The 21,980-nt window shown below is 37.7% G+C and overlaps 2 protein-coding genes across 12 annotated transcripts in view; both read left to right on the plus strand.

Moving 5' to 3' along the window:
* The window catches only part of LOC138843592 (rho GTPase-activating protein 20-like), a 1,064,354-nt gene that overhangs the window by 914,186 nt on the left and 128,188 nt on the right, over nucleotides 1–21,980 (plus strand). The window lies entirely within an intron of this gene.
* The window catches only part of LOC100348297 (zinc finger protein 717-like), a 77,443-nt gene that overhangs the window by 14,196 nt on the left and 41,267 nt on the right, over nucleotides 1–21,980 (plus strand). The window contains exon 2 of the mRNA XM_070047267.1: nucleotides 9,199–9,307. Coding sequence (XP_069903368.1) covers nucleotides 9,263–9,307 — 45 coding nt within the window. The 5' untranslated portion in view covers nucleotides 9,199–9,262. The remainder of the gene's footprint in view (nucleotides 1–9,198; nucleotides 9,308–21,980) is intronic.

Consider the following 21,980-nt stretch of genomic DNA (forward strand, 5'->3'; position numbering starts at 1 on the left):
AGTGGCTGTGGGAAGGAAGCAGTGGAAGGAGATGGAGCCCAGGTCTGAGGGAGCAGGCTTCTCTACTTCCAGAGTCTCAGAGCCTGCCTTTTCTAGATATTCTGCCCCACACTGTCTGATACACTGCATATCACTGTATAGGTTAGTGTGCTGGAATCACTGTTGCTCTGTTGGTCACAGTTGGACATGTTGGGCTCAGTTGGCCTTGCTAGAATAGAGGAATGACCTTGGAGGCCATGGGAAAGGGATAGGGGAGGGCTGCTGTCTTCCAGCACAGCATGGATAATAACAGTGACTCCTCTCAAGGTGGTGCCTCAATAATACTGCCTGGCTCTGAGAGCTGGAGGAAAGGCCAATGAAAATTCCTTCTCTGAAATAAAGGAGCTGTGAGTTTTTCAGGAGGCCTTCATTACTTAACTACCTGTCTACAGTGACTGGATTTTAATCTAGGGAGGGTTGGCTATGTCAGGGATTCACACAGATGAGTTCTACTTATCTTGTCCCAATCATCCTTTCCCCCTGAAACTGGGACTCCCCAGTCCCATGGCCAGGGGCTACATACACTGCAGTTTCACTTTGTTCTCTTCCTGTTCTTTCTGTTGTGCTGTGACAATTCTCAGTCCTACTGTAGTTCCATAGTTTTATTACTATTTTTAGGTGATCTTCCTCAGGCATTCATGTATTCAAACACCTGCTTTGGAGTTTCTTCACTGGATGAAGAGGTAGACATTAGTTTTCTCTATATGACCATCTTGAATCCTCCATCAGTGTGAGGATGTTGATGTGCATGCTCAAGACAAAGAATTAGACACACAGGCAGAGGACTTAGTCAAAAGGTTCTTTTGCCTACAACCCTACAGATTCAGTTTTAATAAGAGACCTGCATGGGCTTCTGCTAAAAAATGGTCCCATTGGGTAAACTCATATAAATAATTATAAATAAGTACACAACTTATAGATATGCATATATTTGTATATGCTGGTAAATTGATATAAATGGAGGTACCATAAATTTATACATACATTATAAATATGCAGAGAAGTCCATAAAATATATAAATTTATTCAAACACATGTTTCTGAATCAGGGATATGAGGTTATTCATACCATGTAAGACACCCATAAGGGAAGTATATTATGTATAGGTACATATGGATAAATACACATGTCTTACTTTCAAATAAATCATATGGATATAAATAGCTTTTAAATCTCCAAAATAGAACTATGTAGTTAATGTGTATCTAGCTATATAAAATATCTGTAAAATATAAATATAGCCCAAGGAAACATGCAAAACCTGACACAAACACATAGATTTTTTCAGACAGAAACCATCAAGTCTTTACAGGAAACTGTGCTCTTCTGGAAACTGTGAATGAAGAACATCAAATTGAGAAGTTTCTGTACTGCAAAAGAAACAGTCAGGAAAGTGTAGAGGCTACCAACAGAATGGGAAAAAATATTTGCAAACTATGCAACAGATAAAAGATTAATAACCAGAGTCTACAAAGAAATCAAGAAACTCCACAACAACAAAACAAACAACCCACTTAAGAGATGGGCCAAGGACCTCAATAGACATTTTTCAAAAGAGAAAATCCAAATGGCCAACAGACACACACAGAAAATGTTCAGAACCCTTAGTTTTTAAGGGAGTTCAAGGGAGGAATGTCAGTCTTCTGTAACTTTAAGCTGTGTCAGTTTTTGGTCTCTGCCTAGGCCTGGAATTAAAATTTCTTGTTAATTCTTTGACAAATTTCATTTGAGGAGCTAGAGGTTTGCCACTAGTCATTGACAATGGATAGAATTCCCACATTACCATCATTCTACATTAAAATATTGAATTCTGGAAGAAGCAGATTTCACCATTAGGAAAAGTACAATTGGGCAAAAATAGATCAAGGGTTGTAAGAGAAGGCAGATCATTTTCACAAATTCCCAGATGGTGGAAGTGAAGGGTGCTCCCTTATCAAGATTGTGGAACTGTCTAGTTTGATCATAAATCCTTCTGATATGTGTTTGTATGATCTCACTGCTATTAATGTTAGTGCAGCAGGTTTTATTAGTCACTGTATATATTCGGCTTTGTCATAGGTAACTCCCTACCAGCAGGTATTCTAGAGTTAATCAGTTGTCAATTACCCTTTTAGCAAGTGAATATAAAGAACTGTGAAACTTCTGTGGGTGTTGGAAATGCCTGGGTTAAGTAGTTCAAAGCAATGGGTAAGTTTTTAAGAGCAACTTCCTGTTACATATTAAGATTTTTTTCACATTATGGTAGAAAGGTTTTTCCTGTCAATAGATATTTCCCAAGGAAAGTAGAAGTAGGAAAAGAATATCAGCTGGAATGTGCAGCAGCCTAGTCTCTATTAAGAGAGAAGTGTATGTCAAAAGCAAGAACTATTTTTATCTTTCAGCCTTTTAAAGATAAATTTGAGTTGCTCAATTGACTCACAAAGTAGGCAGAATTATCCTATGGCTGGGTCTGAAAACTAGGGTGCATAGAGTTATAATTCTTTATAGGTGTGTAAAAGTAGAAGTTCCCTGTAATTTAGCTGCATTAAGATGCTAAAACAAAACAAAACAAAACAAAACACCCGATCAGTTCCTTTTCATTCAGGCTGCAATTGTTCAAATTAAAATCATTCGTTCCAAATTTTTTAAAGATTTTTATTTATATGAAAGGCAGAGTTAGAGAGAGAGGTAGAGACTGAGAGAGAAAGAAGTCCTCCATCCACTGGTTCACTCCCCAAATGACCCCAAAAGCCAGAGATGAGCTGATCCCAAGCCAGGATAGTTCTCACAATACTTAGAAAGTCTCACTGGAAATCAATGTCTTCATTTACATTACAACTTTAAGCCACATTGTGTGTACTTTTATAATGTGATTTATGGTGGCAGGTACTTGTTTTTGTGGTACCTGCTCACTCTGAATAATCTGCAGAAAAAGACAACAATAAATGGCTCCTCAATCACCTCTATGAGACAAAATGCTATAAAGGATGCTAATACAGATTCAAATGAGGTTCACTGGCTCTCAACCTCCTGTGTGCATTGCCAAGCATTGTGATTGGGGAGAACTAGGTAACAAAAGAGCCAGTTCACTAAGGGAAAACAACTAGAATGTCAAGCTAGATAGATCAGTCTTTGCGAAATGCAGCTCACTATTTAACTCTTTTTGTGGATTCTTTACAGTAATAAACTGGAATGTGAGTTTGAAGTCTTTTCTGAATTAATACCTGAACCTGAGAGGCATGTTAAGAATGTGAGGATGTTCTTAATATCAAAATAATCAAAACTTTGGGGGTATCTAAATAAGAGGCCGGCGTTTGGCTCACTAGGCTAATCCTCCACCTGTGGAGCCGGCACCCCAGGTTCTAGTCCCAGTCGGGGCACCAGATTATGTCCCAGTGGCTCCTCTTCCAGTCTAGCTCTCTGCTGTGGCCCAGGAAGGCAGTGGAGGATGGTCAAGTGCTTGGGCTCTGCACCCGCATGGAAAACCAGGAGCAAGCACCTGGCTCCTGGCTTCGGATCAGCACAGCACACTGGCACAGCACACCGGCTGTAGTGGCCATTTAGGGGGTGAACCAATGGAAAAGGAAGACCTTTCTCTCTGTCTCTCTCCCTCTCTCTCACTGTCTAACTCTGCCCATGGGGAAAAAAAAAAAGAAAAGATGTAAAAAATTACAAGACATAAATTTAGAGATTCAAAATTCTCAATAAACCCCTAATCAACATATCAGAATACATAGCTAGAAAACTACTCTAGGCAAATAACAAACTGAAGGGATCCAAATGCAAAAAAAAAAAAGAAAAGAAAAGAAAAGAAGAAGAAGAACTTAAATAGTGAAAGGCCCAATAGCTTATGACATATGAAGTCAAACCATATACATTTGATGGCTGGCTTGCCCACAGAAACAATGGGAATACATATTCAATGTAGTGAAAGCGAGTATCCTGTGGGTACTATTATAAAATATTACATGAACAGGTGCAGGATTTTGAGTACATTGGATCAAGCTATTACTTGGTATGCTCACATCCATTATCAAGGTGCTTGCCTATGCATCAATTTTACTTTCGTATCAATGCTGTCTCCAAAAGGCCATATATCATGGCTCAAGTACCTGGGTCCTAGATTGGAGATCCAGATTGGAGTCCAGTCTCCTGAATTTACCCTGTTCTTGCTCCATCAGTTACAAGTATGTGTGGAATGAACCAGCATTTAAAAGATCTCTTTGTTATATAGAATTTCAAATAAATATATATTAATATATGATTCAGGTAAAAGACATTTTCAGAACAATAAAATAGCTTCATAATCATTGCAGACTTAAGCTATAGAATGATCAAATAACTCCTCCAGGCTGAAGGAAAATGATGCAAGCTTAATATTTGGAATTGCATGGTGGGGAACCTCTTTTATGTGAGGGCCATTTGGATTTATAACATTTGCAGGGCATATAATGGCATCAAATTAAAAATTAATCTGATATAGATTTACTGCATTAAATTTTTATTGGCAAGTCCAGACAAATGACTGTCAGATGTCCTCCACTCCTGATTTACAGGAAAGGATTGTGATCATTAAAAAGGGTAATCATGTGTATAGGATAATACAAAGAACTTCAAGCATTCTTATTCTATTATTTTATTCAAGGTATATGAATATTTGAAGCAAGATTTATAACACCATGTGAAACATTCATATATTGGGTCATATGAGTCATTATTTGAAAAAGGGATAAAAATAGTACAGTGTATAGCAGTCACAAATAGAACTATTCAATTGAAATATCCCAATAATGTATATGAAACAGTGCCATGTGTGTTATTCATATTGTAAATGCAAACATCAATAAGTAACAAATTCAAGTACATAATTTTTTGTAAATCAAAGGAAATTAATGCAAAAAATGCAGTGCATTTGTTTGCCAAAGGTGCTACAACACAATGCCATAGATAGGGCATTTTAAACAGATACTTATTTTCTTGTAATTCCTCAGAAAGAAAGTTTAAGAGCTAATTACAGGTTTAGTTTTTTCTGTGGCATTTTTTTCTGTTCTTGGATGGTAAACTTCTCACCATGTCCTCACATAGCCTTTTCTTCCTGTGCTCCCATCCCTGTGTCACTCTTAAATATATCACTAGAATTGAATTGGAACCCACATATAGGGCCTCAATTAAACTTAACTACTCATTTTAGGGTTCTATCCCAAATACAAGCATTTGGGGTTTACTGTCTTCATATGGATTTGGGGGAGAACACATTTAGTCTATGACATTGAGTTAAGCATCCTATAGCAGAACCACTATGACATATTTAAATATTTTATGGGAATACATTTTTAGCATAGCACTTAGGGAATTAGTTAAGATCCCTGTGTACTATACTGAAGTACCTAAATTTGATTCCCATCTCTGACTCGACACAATCTTCCTGCATGCACAGACAGTGGTAGGCAGTGGTGATGGCTCAAGAAACCAGGGCTCAGCCACCTGTGAGAAAGTCTTGGAATGAACTACCAGCCTTTGGCTCCAGTCAGGTCCAGACCCATCAATTGCCCACATTTGGAAAGTAAACCAATTGAGGGAAACTTTCTTTATTTGTATCCCAATGAATAAATAATATAATTGGTTAATAATCATTAAAAATCTTTCATGAAACAAAGCTAAGGTAATAAATGAGAAACAGAGGAACAGAAAATAAGTCATCAAATGACAGAAATTATTTCAATTATATTAATAATTACCTCAGAATTGAATGGGCAGTAGCTGTCAAATTTGATTAAAGGACCAGAAGATTTCTGTATGCTTTCTGAAAGTGGCACATTTAAAAAGTAAGACAAAAACAGACTGAAAGTGAAAAGATGGGAAAAGATACCCATGCAGAGTTGGCTACACAGCTTAGATTATACATCAGATTGATATAATCAATGTTAATGAACCTAAAAACAAAGGCTCAAAGGACAAGAAACAAAGTCCATAGAACTAAATGGGAACTAAAAAAGTTACAAATAGTGTAATACCATTTATATTCATTTTATAGTAATTAACAAAACAAATTGATAATGATCAATTATAAACATAAATGACAGTATAATTAACTAATGTTTGTACATCACTCTATAGAACCCAGATAGAACACACGCTAAGCCATAAATCAATACTAAAACCATGAGGTTGGTACTTTTGCACAGTGAGTGAAACCACTATATGCATCACCTGCATCCCATACAGACACAGGTTCATGCATCAGGTGTCCACTTTGATCCAGCTCTCTGCTAATGGCCTGTGAAAAGCTGAAGAAGGTGGCACAACTGCTTCAGCCTCTGATAGCCACATGGAGAAATGAAAAACACCTGGCTCCTAGCTTCAGATTGGCACAGCCTTAGTCAGTGAAGCGATCTGGGAAGTCAACCAGTGGTTGGGAGTACTCTATCGCTCTCTCTATGTAATAAATAAATAAATCTATTTAAAGAATGTTTCAAGAGATAACATGAAAGCCACAATATTTTTGAAAAAGATTAAAGCCATAAAGTAATCTCTTTGACCAATTTAGAAATCATTTTTAAAAGAAACAAAAATAGTCTTCAATATTTAAAAATGAGGTAGTTATATTCTTAAATAATCTGTGAGAGAAGAAAATAACGAGAAAAATTATAAAATAAATTCAACAAATTGTACCATAATGGTATTTTAGATAGAGGTATAGTCATCAAAGATTCTCTCCAATCCGACCTTTGAGATGGGATCTATGGCACTTTTGATATGAGCTGGCCCTAGGAACTTATCCCAGAGAATTTAGCATTGTTAGGAACAATGAAAAAGTCACAGAGTCAAAGGATAGTTCAGTCATGATGCACCCTAAATTTAATGTGCGTTGGCTTCTAAATAAACAACAGTTCATATTTTATGGTATAAAGATATGCTTATGAATTTAAAATAACATGGGCAACAAATGTTAAGAGAAACTATAAAATTGAAAATTTTTCTATATGAAAGACTCACAAAAGAGTGAAAAGAACACCAATTTGATGGAAAAATATTTGGTAACTGTATTGCCCAGAAGATTACTATTAGCAATATATGCTACATAAGAAAATCCTGCAAATAAAAAGTAGTAAATACTTATTCTAAAATGAAGAAAGAAATAGACATTTCTACAAAGAATATATCCAAATGGCTAATACCACACAAGATTCTCAACATTACTTATCATTTGGTGAATGCAAATGACAGAGTGTAATACCATTTCATATCCATTGCAATGTCCATTATAAAAAAAGTGCACACAATATTAGAGAAAGAGAAATTATCATGAATTACTCTTGTGATTACTCTTGTATTTGTTAAACAATGTGAATAATATGGCTAACAGCACTTAAGGCCTGCAGAAGCCATTCATCTTCTCAGAAAGCTTAGAGACAGTGTTGGGCATCACAAAGAAGGAAACAGGGAATATGGGATTGCTCTAATAGTCTCTGACTTCTTTTAAAGGTGTCAGAATCTAAGCAATCCTGAGGAACCCAACCTGATGACTTCATCTAATCCTACTCACCTCCCAAAGGATCTAAATCTGAACACCATTGAAAGATTAAATTTCCACCTTCTTAATGCCTCAAATAGGGAATCGTTCCCAACAAATCATATGCAAAACATATCAACACACTATGAATTTTTAGAAAACTTTACTAAAAAAATCTTGAAGTACAGAGTAACTGTGAAGGAATACTGCTACATAAAATATGCCATTACATAGTGACAAATATTTACTTGACAAATGATTTACTTTATATGAGGTTAACAGATGAGACATATTCATAGAGTTATAAAATAACGAAGTGACTGGAGGGGGACAGAGATTTAATGTTTTGAGGCACACAAAGTTTTACCTGGGGAAAATAAAAAAAATATTTAGATGGATGGTGTTGATTAAAGCAAAAGAATGTACTAAATAACCACAAAATGTACATTTTTAAAATGTCAAATGGAATGTTATACATGTTATCATATAAAATATTTGATTTTAACAAACTACAAACCAGAGTGCTCATCCATAATCTTTTGCTATGATAGATGCATGCAGAGACATAGAAATTCCATCAGCTTGTTTACTCTCCAAATGCCTACAAACAGCCAAGGTTGGGCCAGCTTTATTCTAGATGCCTAAAATTCAATCTGGGTCTCTTGGCTGTTGACCGAGACTCAAAAAATGAGTTATCACCTACTGTCTCCTAGAGTCTGGATTAGCAGAAAGCTGGAATTGGAAGCAGATTTAGGACTCAAACACACACAATCTATTTGGAATTCAGGTGATGTCAGAGGCATAATTTTCAAAATTATTATTGTTTTCATTTTGACTAAAAGGCAGAGAGAAAATCTTCCACCTTCCAATTCATTATCCAAAAAGCATTTCATCCAAAATTAGGCAAGTATACTTCAACTTGATTCAGTCACCCATTTGGGAGGAAGGGATTCAAATATTTTAGCCATCATCTGCTGCCTCCCAGGATGCACATTAGCAGGAAGTGGAGGAAAGCAAGAGTAGTGGGGATCAAATCAAGAACTCTGATATGGTATGTGGGCATCCCAACTGACAACTTAAGCTCTTGTGACACAGACTCACCACTGAAGAGGCATATTAGTCATCAGGACAATGTTCAACACAAATAAAATTTATCAGAATCGTGTTCTATGTATCCTTTATTTATGAATCTTTCTTTGACTCTGGTTCACATGGACCTCCTAAATACTGACTGCTTTTGTCCACTGACTCCTAGGCCTGTCACTCCATCTCAGGAAGAAATAAAAGCTCAGCGCTGAGCTAATATATATTTTCAGAAGTTTGTCAAAAGTGACATTTCTCCTTTTTAAAATGAAAATTATATTAATTACATTCTGTTTTACAAATATCAAGAGAACAGATCTAATGTAGTTCGTAGACAATTCTATGAATACAATGATACATATGTTTTCTTACTCTTCTTACAGGTTTCAGATAGTACAATAAATATTTAACAGCAAAAAAATAAAAACAAAACAAAACAAAGTAGCAGGATTGAAACCAGATGAATTTAGACATGAGAAAGTAGAAGGAAACTAGAGAAAACCCCGTTTTGATGATTTAGCAAAATCTAGCTCATAGCTTATACATGTAAATTCAGAAATTAATCATATGGCTTTCATTTTAGAGGTGTGCAGCCTGAAATGCGGATTGGATAACTATACAGAAGTATTCAACACGGAATAGCAACTATGTTCACAAGGCTGTGGGAGAGGCTACCTAGGGGGGAATTACAGGTATCATAACCCATAGGGTCAGATCTGTAAAGAAGAACTATAGGATGGAATAAATGGGAGAATGTATGGAATATTTGGATGGGTTATGTTAAGGAGAAAGTAGAATAATACAAGAAGAATGACAAGAAATCATCATGGAACTCATGATAGAAATTTTCAGGAGAATAGGTACAGTAGTTGAGAAAAAAAATTGAAGGCAGGCATTTAAGTTTAAAACCAGTTAAAATCCTGTATTTCTGCTTCAAAGTACCTAATTTGACCCCTGGCTTTCATTCCTGATTCCAGGCTTTTGTTGATACAGATGTGAGGTATTCATGATGATTCAAGTAATTGGGCTTTTCCACTCATTTTGGAATATAGAACCATAGATAGGCCTGCCTCTTAGCTTCAGCCTTGTGTCTGCCTGGGCTACTGTAGGTATTTGGGGGGAATGAATCAGTTTATAAGTAATTTTATTCTTTTATTTTTCCTTTTTTAAGATTTATTTCATTTATTTAGAAAGGCAGTCTTGAGAGAGAGAGTGGGGGAAAAAAAGAAAGAAAGAAAGAAAGAAAGAAAGAAAGAAAGAAAGAAAGAAAGAAAGAAAGAAAGAAAGAAAGAAAGAAAAGAAAGAAAAGAAAGAAAAGAAAGAAAAGAAAGAAAAGAAAGAAAAGAAAAGAAAGAGAGAGAGATATCTTTTATCCAATGGTTAACTCCCCAGATAGCCTCAATTGTCAGGGCTGGGTCACACTGAAGTCAGGAGCAAGGAGCATCATCATAGTATCCTAAGTGGGTGTCAGTGACCCAAACACTTGGGACATCTTCTTCTGCTTCCCAAGGTGCATTAGCAGGGATTTGAATTTGAAGTGAAGCAGACAGATCTTGAACTGGCCTAAATGTGGAATGTCAGCATTGTAGGTAGTGGGTTAATCAATTATGCCACAATGCTGTCCCTGCTTTTGCCTTTCTTAGCCTCAATTTCTCTGTGTTTTTCTGTCAAATATATAATTTATTTTTATTTGGAAAACTATTCATGTATGGAAAAACTAGAAAATAATTTTGTCATTGACTATACTTTATATTATTAATGAATAATTTAATTGAAACTACTTTGAGTAGCATAAAATGAAAATAAACAATGCAATGATTTGCTGTATGATGTAACTTTGGAAAGTCTGCAAGACAACATGAATCTATAGACAGGCTGAGAGAAATATGTGCAGAGCTGTTTAAGGACCTGCCATGGGAGCCGGCTTTGTGGCTTAACAGGTTAAGCCAACAGCTGCAATGCTGGAATCTCATACGGATCATGGTTTGAGTCCCAGCAACCCAGCAACTCCATTTCCAATCCAAATTTCTTCTAATTGCCAGGGATTGCAAGGGAAGACAGCCCAAAGCCTTGAGTGGGAGACCTAGATGAACCTCCTGTCTCTTGGCTTTCACCTTGCTCAACCCTGGCAATTGTGAGTACTTGGGGAGTGAACCAGATGATAGAAGATTCTCATATTCATTCTCTCTCGCCTTCCTTTATCTTTGTGACTCTGACTTGAAAATAAACCAAATAACCCTATTTTAAAAAGCAACAAAAATAAAACAAGAACCTGTAGCAGATTCTGTTCTCTACATATTCCTGGTCCTGCCCATGAATCTCATTCAGCCTCCAAAATGTTATTAGGACCCACACAATTGTAGCAATTCACACACAAAAAAATTCAGTAATTTGTTTTTTAGCACTAGTCAACACTTTCCACTGCAAAAATCTATGTGTATGGGGCCGGCGCTGTGGCTCAGTGGGTTAAACCCTGGCCTGAAGTGCCGGCATCCCATATGGGCACCGGGTTCTAGTCCTGGCTGCTCTTCTTCCAATCAGGCTCTCTGCTATGGCCTGGGATAGCAGTAGAAGATGGTCCAAGTCCTTGGGCCCCTGAACCCGTGTGGGAGACCAGGAAGAAGTTCCTGGTTTCTGGCTTTGGATCAACCCAGTTCTGGCCATTGTGGCCATCTGAGGAGTGAACGAGTGGATGGAAGCCCTCTCTCTCTCTGTCTCTACCTCTCTCTGTAACTCTTTCAAATAAATGAAAAATAAATCTCTAAAAAAATACTATGTTTATTTCCAAGTTGGTATTAAACCCAATGCACAGTATCATATATAAGACCAATAAAGACAATTTCAAGTTTCGTATCCCACAATGATTTAGAAGACTCTAAGTTCCAATCTGACTCAGGTAACAAATACATCAATGTTATAGCATCACAAAGACTGGAAACAAATTTGCTATAAGTTTTGATAAATCTAATGTCTTATAATCATGGCAATTTTACCCTATCACATATTTATTTCTCCATTTTAATAAAAAACCTGATAAAGCTGCTATATCACAATGTAAAACAAACAGACATGAACAACTTAAAAGAGAACATTGGGGAAACCCTGAAAGACATTGGCAAAAGCATTTGGTTCTCTCATACAGATGATGTTCTTGTCTCCTGACATTGGCCTGCCCAAGCCTAGGCCACTGGAGTCATTATGGGTGTAAATTGGTGAATAGAGAGCTTTGTGTGTGTCTTTCCTGCTCTCTCATTGTCACTCTGGCTTTTAAATTGGTAAGCATTTAAAAATAATTTTATAAACTCTATTTCAGTGAAGGCCCATTTAGCTACTCAAACTGTGATGCCAATTTTTTTTTCTAGAAGACATACAAATTAATGCTTACATAATCTGAGAAGTAATTATATTTCTAATTGTCACATGATAATGGCATGTTAGTTAAAAAGAATTAAACTTGGTCAAATATCTCCCATAAATAGCCCAACTGATTATTTATGTGACTTGGAGGCTTTGAAGATACTAAGAATATGTTATAATACACACTTCTTAAAAAGTTTTAATTTTTATTTTATTTATTTGAAAGATGGTTTAGACAGTGAGAGAGAGATGGAGAAAAAGGTCTTCCTTCTGTTGGTTCACTGCCCAAATGGCCAGTACAGCCAGCACACTGCACAAATCCGAAGCAAGGATCCAGGTGCTTCCTCCTGGTCCCCCATGTGGGGGCAGGGGCCCAAGGACTTGGGCCATTCTCCACTGACTTCCTGGGCTACAACAGAGAGCTGGACTGGAAGAGGAGCAACCAGGACTAGAACCCAGCACCCATATGGGTATATGGCACTGCAGGCAGAGGATTAACCAAGTGAATCAGGCCACCAGCCCCAATACACATTTATTTTAAATCCTGTAATGCTCACTCCCATGTTCACTAAAATGGTAATATTGCATGTGTTGAGAAGATATACCTGATGATAAGTTTGAAGATATTTGAAATATTATATATGTTTTTAAAGAGCAGAAAATGAACAATTTTTCACTATGTGGAAAATAGAGGATAATTTTGAGAAAATAAGAACATTAATTAAAAATTGTGTTTCATTATTGTTGGATATATACTTTTGGAGTGCATCTTTCCTAAGAACTAGTTTTGAGGTACACTACTTTAAAATATTCAATGTATTTGATCAACGTTCCCATTTTGGCTGTTCTGTAGGATTACAAAACATAGTTATCATATTGCTTTACTTCTTATACTTCAGCATTCATATATTAGAAACTACAAGTTGGATAACAAACACATTCATCATATCATTCTTTGCTTACATGTTGCCATTAGCCAATTCACCACCTATGTATGGTTATGTTGATTTTATCTATATACACCCATCATTTTCATGATAGTGTGTGTTTGTGTATATGGCCCAAAGCAACTATCTAAAATTTATTTCATATATTTCTAACCATCCTGTGATACTATTTTCAGAAAGACCTCTAAGCATGTAAATAACATCAAATGATATTATAATTGTGAAGCGCGGATTCAAACGAACTATGATCCTATAAAAAGAAATATAAATGGACAGAAAAATGTCATGTAAGGATACAGCAAGGTGGTGGCAGTGTGATAGTTAGAGAGGCTTCAGGAAGCCAGCATCACCTTAATCCCTAAGCCAGAGAAAGATGCAGCACTGAAAGAAAATTATAGACCAATATCCCTGATGAACATAGACGCAAAAATCCTCAATAAAATTCTCGCCAATAGAACACAACACATCTGGAAAATCATCCACCCAGACCAAGTGGGATTTATCCCTGGTATGCAAGGATGGTTCAACATTCGCAAATCAATCAATGTGATTCACCACATTAACAGACTGCAGAAGAAAAACCATATGAGTATCTCAATAGATGCAGAGAAAGCATTCGATAAGATTCAACACCGTTTCATGATGAAAACTCTAAGCAAATTGAGTATAGAAGGAACATTCCTCAATAGAATCAAAGGAATTTATGAAAAGCCCACAGCCAGCATCCTATTGAATGGGGAAAAGTTGGAAGCATTTCGACTGAGATCTGGCACCAGACAGGGATGCCCACTCTCACCACTTCTATTTAACATAGTTCTGGAAGTTTAAGCCAGAGCCATCAGACAAGAAAAAGAAATTAAAGGAATACAAATTGGGAAGGAAGAAGTCAAACTATCCCTCTTTGCAGACGATATGATTCTTTACTTAGGGGATCAAAAGAACTCTACTAAGAGACTATTGGAACTCATAGAGGAGTTTGGCAAAGTGGCAGGATATAAAATCAATGCACAAAAATCAACAGCCTTTGTATACACAAGCAATGCCATGGCTGAGAAAGAACTGCTAAGATCAATCCCATTCACAATAGCTACAAAAACAATCAAATACCTTGGAATAAACTTCACCAAGGACGTTAAAGATCTCTACGATGAGAATTACAAAATCTTAAAGAAAGAAATAGAAGAGGATACCAAAAAATGGAAAAATCTTCCATGCTCATGGATTGGAAGAATCAACATCATCAAAATGTCCACTCTCCCAAAAGCAATTTATAGATTCAATGCAATCCCAATCAAGATACCAAAGACCTTCTTCTCAGATCTAGAAAAAATGATGCAGAAATCCATATGGAGACACAGGAGACCTCGAATAGCTAAAGCAATCTTGTACAACAAAAACAAAGCTGGAGGCATCACAATGCCAGCTTTCAGGACATACTACAGGGCAGTTGTAATCAAAACAGCATGGTACTGGTACCGAAACAGATGGATAGACCAATGGAAAGGAATTGAAACACCAAAACTCAACCCAAACATCTACAGCCAACTTATATTTGGTTAAGGATCCAAAACCAATCCCTGGAGCAAGGACAGTCTATTCAATAAATGGTGCTGGGAAAATTGGATTTCCACGTGCAGAATCATGAAGCAAGACCCCTACCTTACACCTTACACAAAAATCCACTCAACCTGGATTAAAGACTTAAATCTATGACCTGACACCATCAAATTATTAGAGAGCATTGGAAAATCCCTGCAAGATATAGGTACCGGCAATGACTTCTTGGAAAACACCCCAGAAGGACAGGCAGTCAAAGCCAAAATTAACATTAGGGATTGCATCAAATTGAGAAGTTTCTGTACTGCAAAAGAAACAGTCAGGAAAGTGAAGAGGCAACCAACAGAATGGGAAAATATATTTGCAAACTATGCAACAGATAAAAGATTAATAACCAGAATCTACAAAGAAATCAAGAAACTCCACAACATCAAAACAAACAACCCACTTAAGAGATTGGCCAAGGACCTCAACAGACATTTTTCAAAAGAGGAAATCCAAATGACCAACAGACACATGAAAAAATGTTCAAGATCACTAGTAATCAGGGAAATGCAAATCAAAACCACAATGAGGTTCCACCTCACCCCAGTTAGAATGGCTCACATTCAGAAATCTACTTGCATGTGTCTACATGCATTTATCCCTGCATGTGAGGGATAAATCCAACTTGGTCTGGGTGGATGATCTTTCTGATGTGTTGTTGCATTCTATTGGCCAGAATTTTATTGAGGATTTTTGCGTCTATGTTCATCAGGGATATTGCTCTGTAATTCTCTTTCAATGCTGTATCTTTTTCCGGATTAGGAATTAAGGTAATGATGGCTTCATAGAGAGAATTTGGGAGGATTCCCTCTTTTTTGATTGTTCTGAATAGTTTGAGAAGAATTGGAGTTAGTTCTTCTTTAAATGTCTGGTAGAATTCAGCAGTGAATCCATCTGGTCCTGGGCTTTTCCTTGTTGGGAGGGCGTTTATTACTGTTTCAATTTCTGTCTCAGTTATGGGTCTGTTTAGGTTTTCTTTGTCTTCCTGGTTCAATATAGGTAGGTTGCAAGTGTCCAGGAATCTATCCATTTCTGATAGGTTTTCCCATTTGCTGACATACAAGTTCTTGTAGTAATTTCTGATGATTCTTTCTATTTCTGTGGTGTCTGTTTTACATTTCCTTTTTCATCTCCGATTTTATAGATTTGCGTCTTTTCTTTTTTTTAGTTAGTTGGGCCAATGGGGTGTCAATTTTGTTTCTTTTTTCAAAAAACCAGCTCTTCGCTTGGCTGATTTTTTGTAATTTTTTTTATTCAATCCTGTTGATTTCTTCTCTGATTTTAACTATTTCTCTTCTACTAGATTTGGGTCTGGTTTGCTGCAGATTTTCTAGATCCTTGAGATGCATTGAAAGCTCATCTGTTTGTTGCCTTTCCAATTTCTTGATGTAGGCACCTATTGATATAAACTTTCCTCTTAACACTGCTTTTGCTGCGTCCCATAAATTTGGTATGTTGTGCTGTTACCCTCATTTACTTCCAGAAAATTTTTGATTTCTCTTTTAATTTCTTCTATGACCCATTGTTCACTCAGGAGCATGTTGTTCAATCTCCATGTGTTCGCGTATGCTCTAGGGATTCCTGAGTTGCTAATTTCCAACTTCATTCCTTTATGGTCTGAGAAGCTGCATGGTATGATTCTAATTCTTTTCAATTTGCTGAGACTTGCTTTATGGCCTAGCATGTGGTCAATCCTAGAGAAGGTTCCCTGTACTGCTAAGAAGAATGTAAACACTTTATGTGTAGGATGAAAAGTTCTGTAGATATCTGTTAGATCCATTTGGGCTATAGTGTCATTTAAATCTACTGTCTCCTTGTTGATCTTCTGTCCTGTTGATCTGTCTATTTCTGAGAGTGGAGTATTGAAGTCCCCCAGTACTATTGTATTGGGGTCTAAGTTTCCCTTTACATCCCTTAACAAATCTTTTAAATAAACCAGTGCCCTGTAGTTAGGTGCATATACATTGATAATTGTTATATATTCCTGTTAAATTGACCCCTTAATCATTATATAGTGTCCCTCTTTGTCTCTCTTAACAGTTTTTGTGTTAAAGATTATGTTGTCTGATATTAAGATGGCTACGCCCGCTCTTTTTTCATTTCTGTTGGCATGGTATATATTTTTCCAGCCTTTCACTTCCATTCTGTATGGATCTTTGTTGGAAAGATGTGTTTCTTGTAAGCAGCAAATAGATGGGTTTTGTTCCTTAACCCAATCAGCCGATCGGTGTCTTTTAACTGGACAGTTCAGGCCATTAACGATCAATGTGACTAATAAGTGGTAACTTTGCCCTGCCATTTGCCAAAGATATGTTCTAATATATGCTTTGAATTCCCGGTGATCTTTTGCTGTGAGGTTTCCTTCCTTTACCTTCTTTCATACTGATGACCGTGTTTCTGTGTTTCTGTGTGCAACATATCTTTAAGCATCTTTTGCAGGGCCGGACGAGTGGCAACAAATTCTTTCAATTTCTGTTTGCTGTGAAAGGTCTTTATTTCACCTTCATTCACAAATGAGAGCTTTGCAGGATATAATATTCTGGGCTGGCCGTTTTTTCTCTCTTATTACCTGGGCTATATCTCGCCATTCCCTCCTAGCTTGTAGGGTTTCTGATGAGAAGTTAGCTGTGAGTCTGATTGGAGATCCTCTGAGAGTAATCTGACGTTTCTCTCGCACATTTTAGGACCTTTTCTTTCTGCTTCACTGTGGTGAGTTTAATTATAACATGTCATGGTGAGGATCATGTTTACTAGGGGTTCTATGAGCTTCCTGTACTAGGATGTCTCTGTCCTCCAAACCTGGGAAATTTTCTGCTATTATCTCAGTAAAAAAGGCCTTCTAATCCTGTCTCCCTCTCCATGCCTTCAGGAACTCCTAGAACCCGAATGTTGCACTTTTTAATAGTATCCTGAAGATTCCCCACAATATGTTTTAGATTTCTAATTTCCTCTTCTTTTCCTTGGTCTGACTGTATCCTTTCCTGTTCTCTGTCTTCTAAGTCCAATATTCTCTCTTCTGCTTCACCCATTCTGTTTTTAAGACTCTCTAATGTGTTTGTCATTTGATCTATTGAATTCTTCATTTCATTATGATTTCTCATCACTATCACAGTTTCATGTTCTACTAGTTGTTTCATTTCATTTTGATTCCTCCTTAATATTTCATTTTCACAAGAGAGATTTTCTATCTTGTCCATTAAGGATTTCTGTAGTTCAAGAATTTGTTTTTGAGAACTTCTTAATGTTCTTATCAATTTTTTGAGATCTGCTTCTTGCATTTCTTCTATCTCATCATCTTCATAATCTTGAATTGGGGTGTCTTTTTCATTTGGGGGTATCGTAGTGTCTTCCTTGTTCTTATTACCTTGGTTTTTGCATTTGTTTTTGGGCATATTGGAGATATTCTTTGGTTTCTTCACTGTGGTGTTTTTTTCTTGTTATACTATGACTCTAGATTAAGTGGAATGTTTTTGATGGAGCCTTAGGGCTTGAGAAGGGTGTGGCCTGAGAGCTCTGTTTGGTTCCTCAGGGTTAATGGTGTGCTAAAGGTGACACTCCCAGGTTAGGCGTGGTAGATCTCTCTCTCTCTCTCTTTCTTTCTTTCTTTCTTTGATTCAAAAGGGAAGTAATTCTGCACAGCTGAGCGAAGTTGGAGGTAGTTAGCAGGCATATGATATACCCACAGGTGCCAGAGATTGGAAGCTCTTTCCCAAGGACCACACAGGGAATCTGTCCTGCCCTCAGTGTGGTCTCTAATTCTCCTGCAGTCTCCCATTGGGTTGCCAAGGTTACAGAATTGTAGCGTCTCTGGAGAGTACTCACATGAATTCTGTGAGTTCTCTCCTCCACCATCTCTTTTTTCACAGTCTCAGTTCAGTAGCACCACAAATTCACTAGGTCCTAATCTCCTGTTAATTTACCCCCCCCCAGAGTCAGGTTTTTCTGCTAGGCTCAGGGCTGGTGCAGACTTGAGGTTGCTCTGCTTATGACGTATGTCCAAGATGGCACCTGCTCTTTGTCTTGCTCGCCTTTGAGAGGTGAGCGGAGAGAAACCCGTGTCCGTATTGGTCACTTTTTTTTTTCTCTCTCTCTCTTCTAGTTAGCCTGGTGAACTTTTCTCCCTGGGGTCATTCCCTCTAGTCTCCTCTTTCCGCTTGCCTGCCGGTGTCTCGGGCTATTGAGGTTCGGCTCACCTCTCGTTCCAGCGCTGGTGTGTTGAGTCTGCTGCTGGTGTCCCAAACTGTGGGCTCCCACGCTCTCCATGCAGGTCCACTGTGAATCACTAGTTCCAAAAGAGTTTCCTCTGCTGTTTCTTCCCCTACTCTTCCTTGAACCTGCAGTATCTCCACTTTTATTAAACTGTTTCTCCCCAGACTATCAGTGTGCTTCCTTCCTATTCTGCCATCTTGCCACTCTCTCTGATATACTTTTTAATTGACCTCTCTGCGTTTTGTTTTTCTTACCTTTGTGTCAAAAGCCCCTTAGTTCATCCCAACTTTTTCTGATTGCTCAAGTACTCTTCCTCCAATATCTAGGAAAATCATGTGGCTGGTAGTTCTTTCAACACACCACACAAAAGAATGCTCAGTAAATGCTTACTAAATAGTTAATGGGATGCCTTAGAAAGCTAGGGTGAACATTTAACCTACTTGGCCTTGGATGATTTCTGTTTATACATTTCAACCCTGTGTTATTAATATGTCTCTTTTATTATCAAATTTGTCTCTGAGCAACAAATTATACATTCATCTAATTGTGGCAGTTATCAAATAGATATCTATTTCATTATCTCTTCAACTAGGTAGTTCTTGGGGATCAGAAATTATATTTGTTTAATTTTGATATCCTCATTTATTCATTCAACTAAAAGAATGACTCTATCAAGATGCTGAGTTTTAATCTCAAAGGAAACATGTTTCTTGCCCTCCTGAATTTTCAATCTGGCAAGAAAAAGCAGTCTACACAAATAATATTGCCTGATATAGTAAACATTAGTGTGAAATGAATGGATACATTTAAGCATTCCTAATCCAGCAATTTTAATCCCATGAATTATAACTGACAAAAGTAATCACAAACAGAACTCCATGTCATCCTGCTTCCATTTACATTTCTACTTAAAATCTTAAAAATCAAACACCACACATATACCTAAGAATGCATAATATTTATATACTATCTTGATATTAAATATGAGAAAAATAACCATACAGCAATAGCAACTTTGAATCTCCTTTCTTTTTTAGATAAGTTATACTCCTATGTATTTCTCTACAGTGAAGATTAGCATTGGAGATACTCTTCCTCTCCCTCATTTTTCATTTTAAAGATGAGAAATCTGGGGTTTTAGAAACTGAGCCCAAAGATAAAAGAAGTATTTCCTTTTTTAAAAATTTATTTTTTTTATTTGAAAGGCAGAGTTACATGAGAGGCACAGAGAAAGAAGTCTTCCATCCACTGGTTCACTCCCCAAATGGCTGCAATGGCCATAGTTAAGCTGATCCAAAGCCAGGAGCCAGGAAGTTCTGGGACTCCAATGTGGATGCAGGGTCCCAGGCATTTGGGCATCTTCTACTGCTTTCCCAGGCTAGAGCAGAAAGCTGGATTGGAACTGGAGCAGCAGGGACTTGAACCAGCACCCATATAGAATGTCCATGCTGAAGGCGGAGGCTTAGCTCACTATGCTAGAGTGCTGGTCCTGAAATATTTCTTTTTTTTAACTTTTATTTAATAAATATAAATTTCCAAAGTACAGTTTATGGATTACAATGGCTTTCCCCCCATAACTTCCCTCCCAACTGCAACCCTCCCCTCTCCTGCTCCCTCTCCCCTTCCATTCACATCAAGATTCATTGTCAATTATCTTTATATACAGAAGATCAATTTAGTATATATAAAGTAAAGATTTCAACAGTTTGCACCCACACAGAAACACAAAGTGAAAAATACTGTTTGAGTACTAGTTATATCATTAATTCACATTGGACAACACATTAAGGACAGAGATCCTACATGAGCAGTAAGTACACAGTGACTCCTGTTATTGCCTTAACAAATTGACACTCTTGTTTATGGCATCAGTAATCACCCTAGGATCTATTCATGAGTTGTCAAGGCTATGGAAGCATTTTGAGTTCAGCAACTCTGATCATATTTAGACAAGGTCGTAGTCAAAGTGGAAGTTCTCTCCTCCCTTCAGAGAAAGGTAGCTACTTCTTTGATGACCCATTCTTTCCACTGGGATCTCACTTGAAGAGATCTTTCATTTAGGGTTGTTTTTGTTTTTTGTTTTTTGTTTTTTTGCCAGAGTGTTGGCTTTACATGCCTAAAATACTCTTATGGATTCTTCAGCCAGATCCAAATGCCTATATTTCACTTTGGTTGGCCTTTAACATAGACTTTTTGACCATATTTCCATGAGCAAATTCAATTCTAAACCCCACCTAAGCTTTCTCTTTGTAAATTGATATACTGCCTCCAGAATTAATCTAAGGTATAAATGTTACAAAATAAGGCATTTACTCTACTAATCTGGCCCCCTAGGAGATACTTGGCAACGTTAGTCCAGTATGCAGTTCTCCTTTTTTTTTTTTTTTTTTTGTACTTGGTGAATTAGAGGGTGGTGTAAGATAATTTGAAAAGAAAAATAAACATCAACAAGACACAAATAAAAATTGTATTCTCAAATGTACATGTTAAACTATGCCATGTACACCTGTGCTGAGTTACATTGAAATCGTTGTCATTCATTACTTGAGAGAAGCTGTCCAGGAATAAAGTAGCAGGGGATTTTCCTGAGGGAAACAGCGTGTGTGAGGGAACCAGGATTTGGGACTCAGCAGCAGTGGCTGTCACTTCTTAAGATTTTGTTCAAGAAAGGAAGAACAGCACCTGACCCTTGAGATTTGGGGTGGGAAGGAAGGGAAGGAGGGATGTAAACAAAAGCAAACGCCCTCTGGTTCCCAGCCTGTCTCCACCCACCGCACAGTGAAGCCCTAGGAGTGGTCAGTAAGTCTATCCAGGAATGCCCTGGCCTGGACTCCATTTCCCAGAGTCACCCGGTGCTTAACGTCTTCCTGCTCTGAACACCTGTGCGTGTGCTTGTGGGAGAACGTGCGCATGCGTGCCTTTCCCTGTGGCTCGGGGCTGGGAACAGAGGAAGTTCATTTACTGATCAGAGAAGTCCCCGAGAGGCCGTGCTGCTCCTTCTCCCACATTCCCTGGGGAGTCTTGCTCTGCAAGTGCAATTGCAGGCAGTTGGGGAGCACACACCCCAGACCTGCCGCCCGCTGCTTCTGTGCCTCTGCATCTGCCACCGTGGGCCCCAAGTTCCAGCGACTTCTCCTGTCCCACACTCTCCGCTTTGCTCTCCAGGTGTCCTGAAGAAAGGGGACGTGCTCCCGAGATTTTCCACGGCAAGTATGGAGAACAGGAGGGGCATCTATGCATGTGTGGGAGA

Source organism: Oryctolagus cuniculus, chromosome 8 (assembly GCF_964237555.1).
Source record: "Oryctolagus cuniculus chromosome 8, mOryCun1.1, whole genome shotgun sequence".
NCBI classification, from domain to species: domain Eukaryota; kingdom Metazoa; phylum Chordata; class Mammalia; order Lagomorpha; family Leporidae; genus Oryctolagus; species Oryctolagus cuniculus.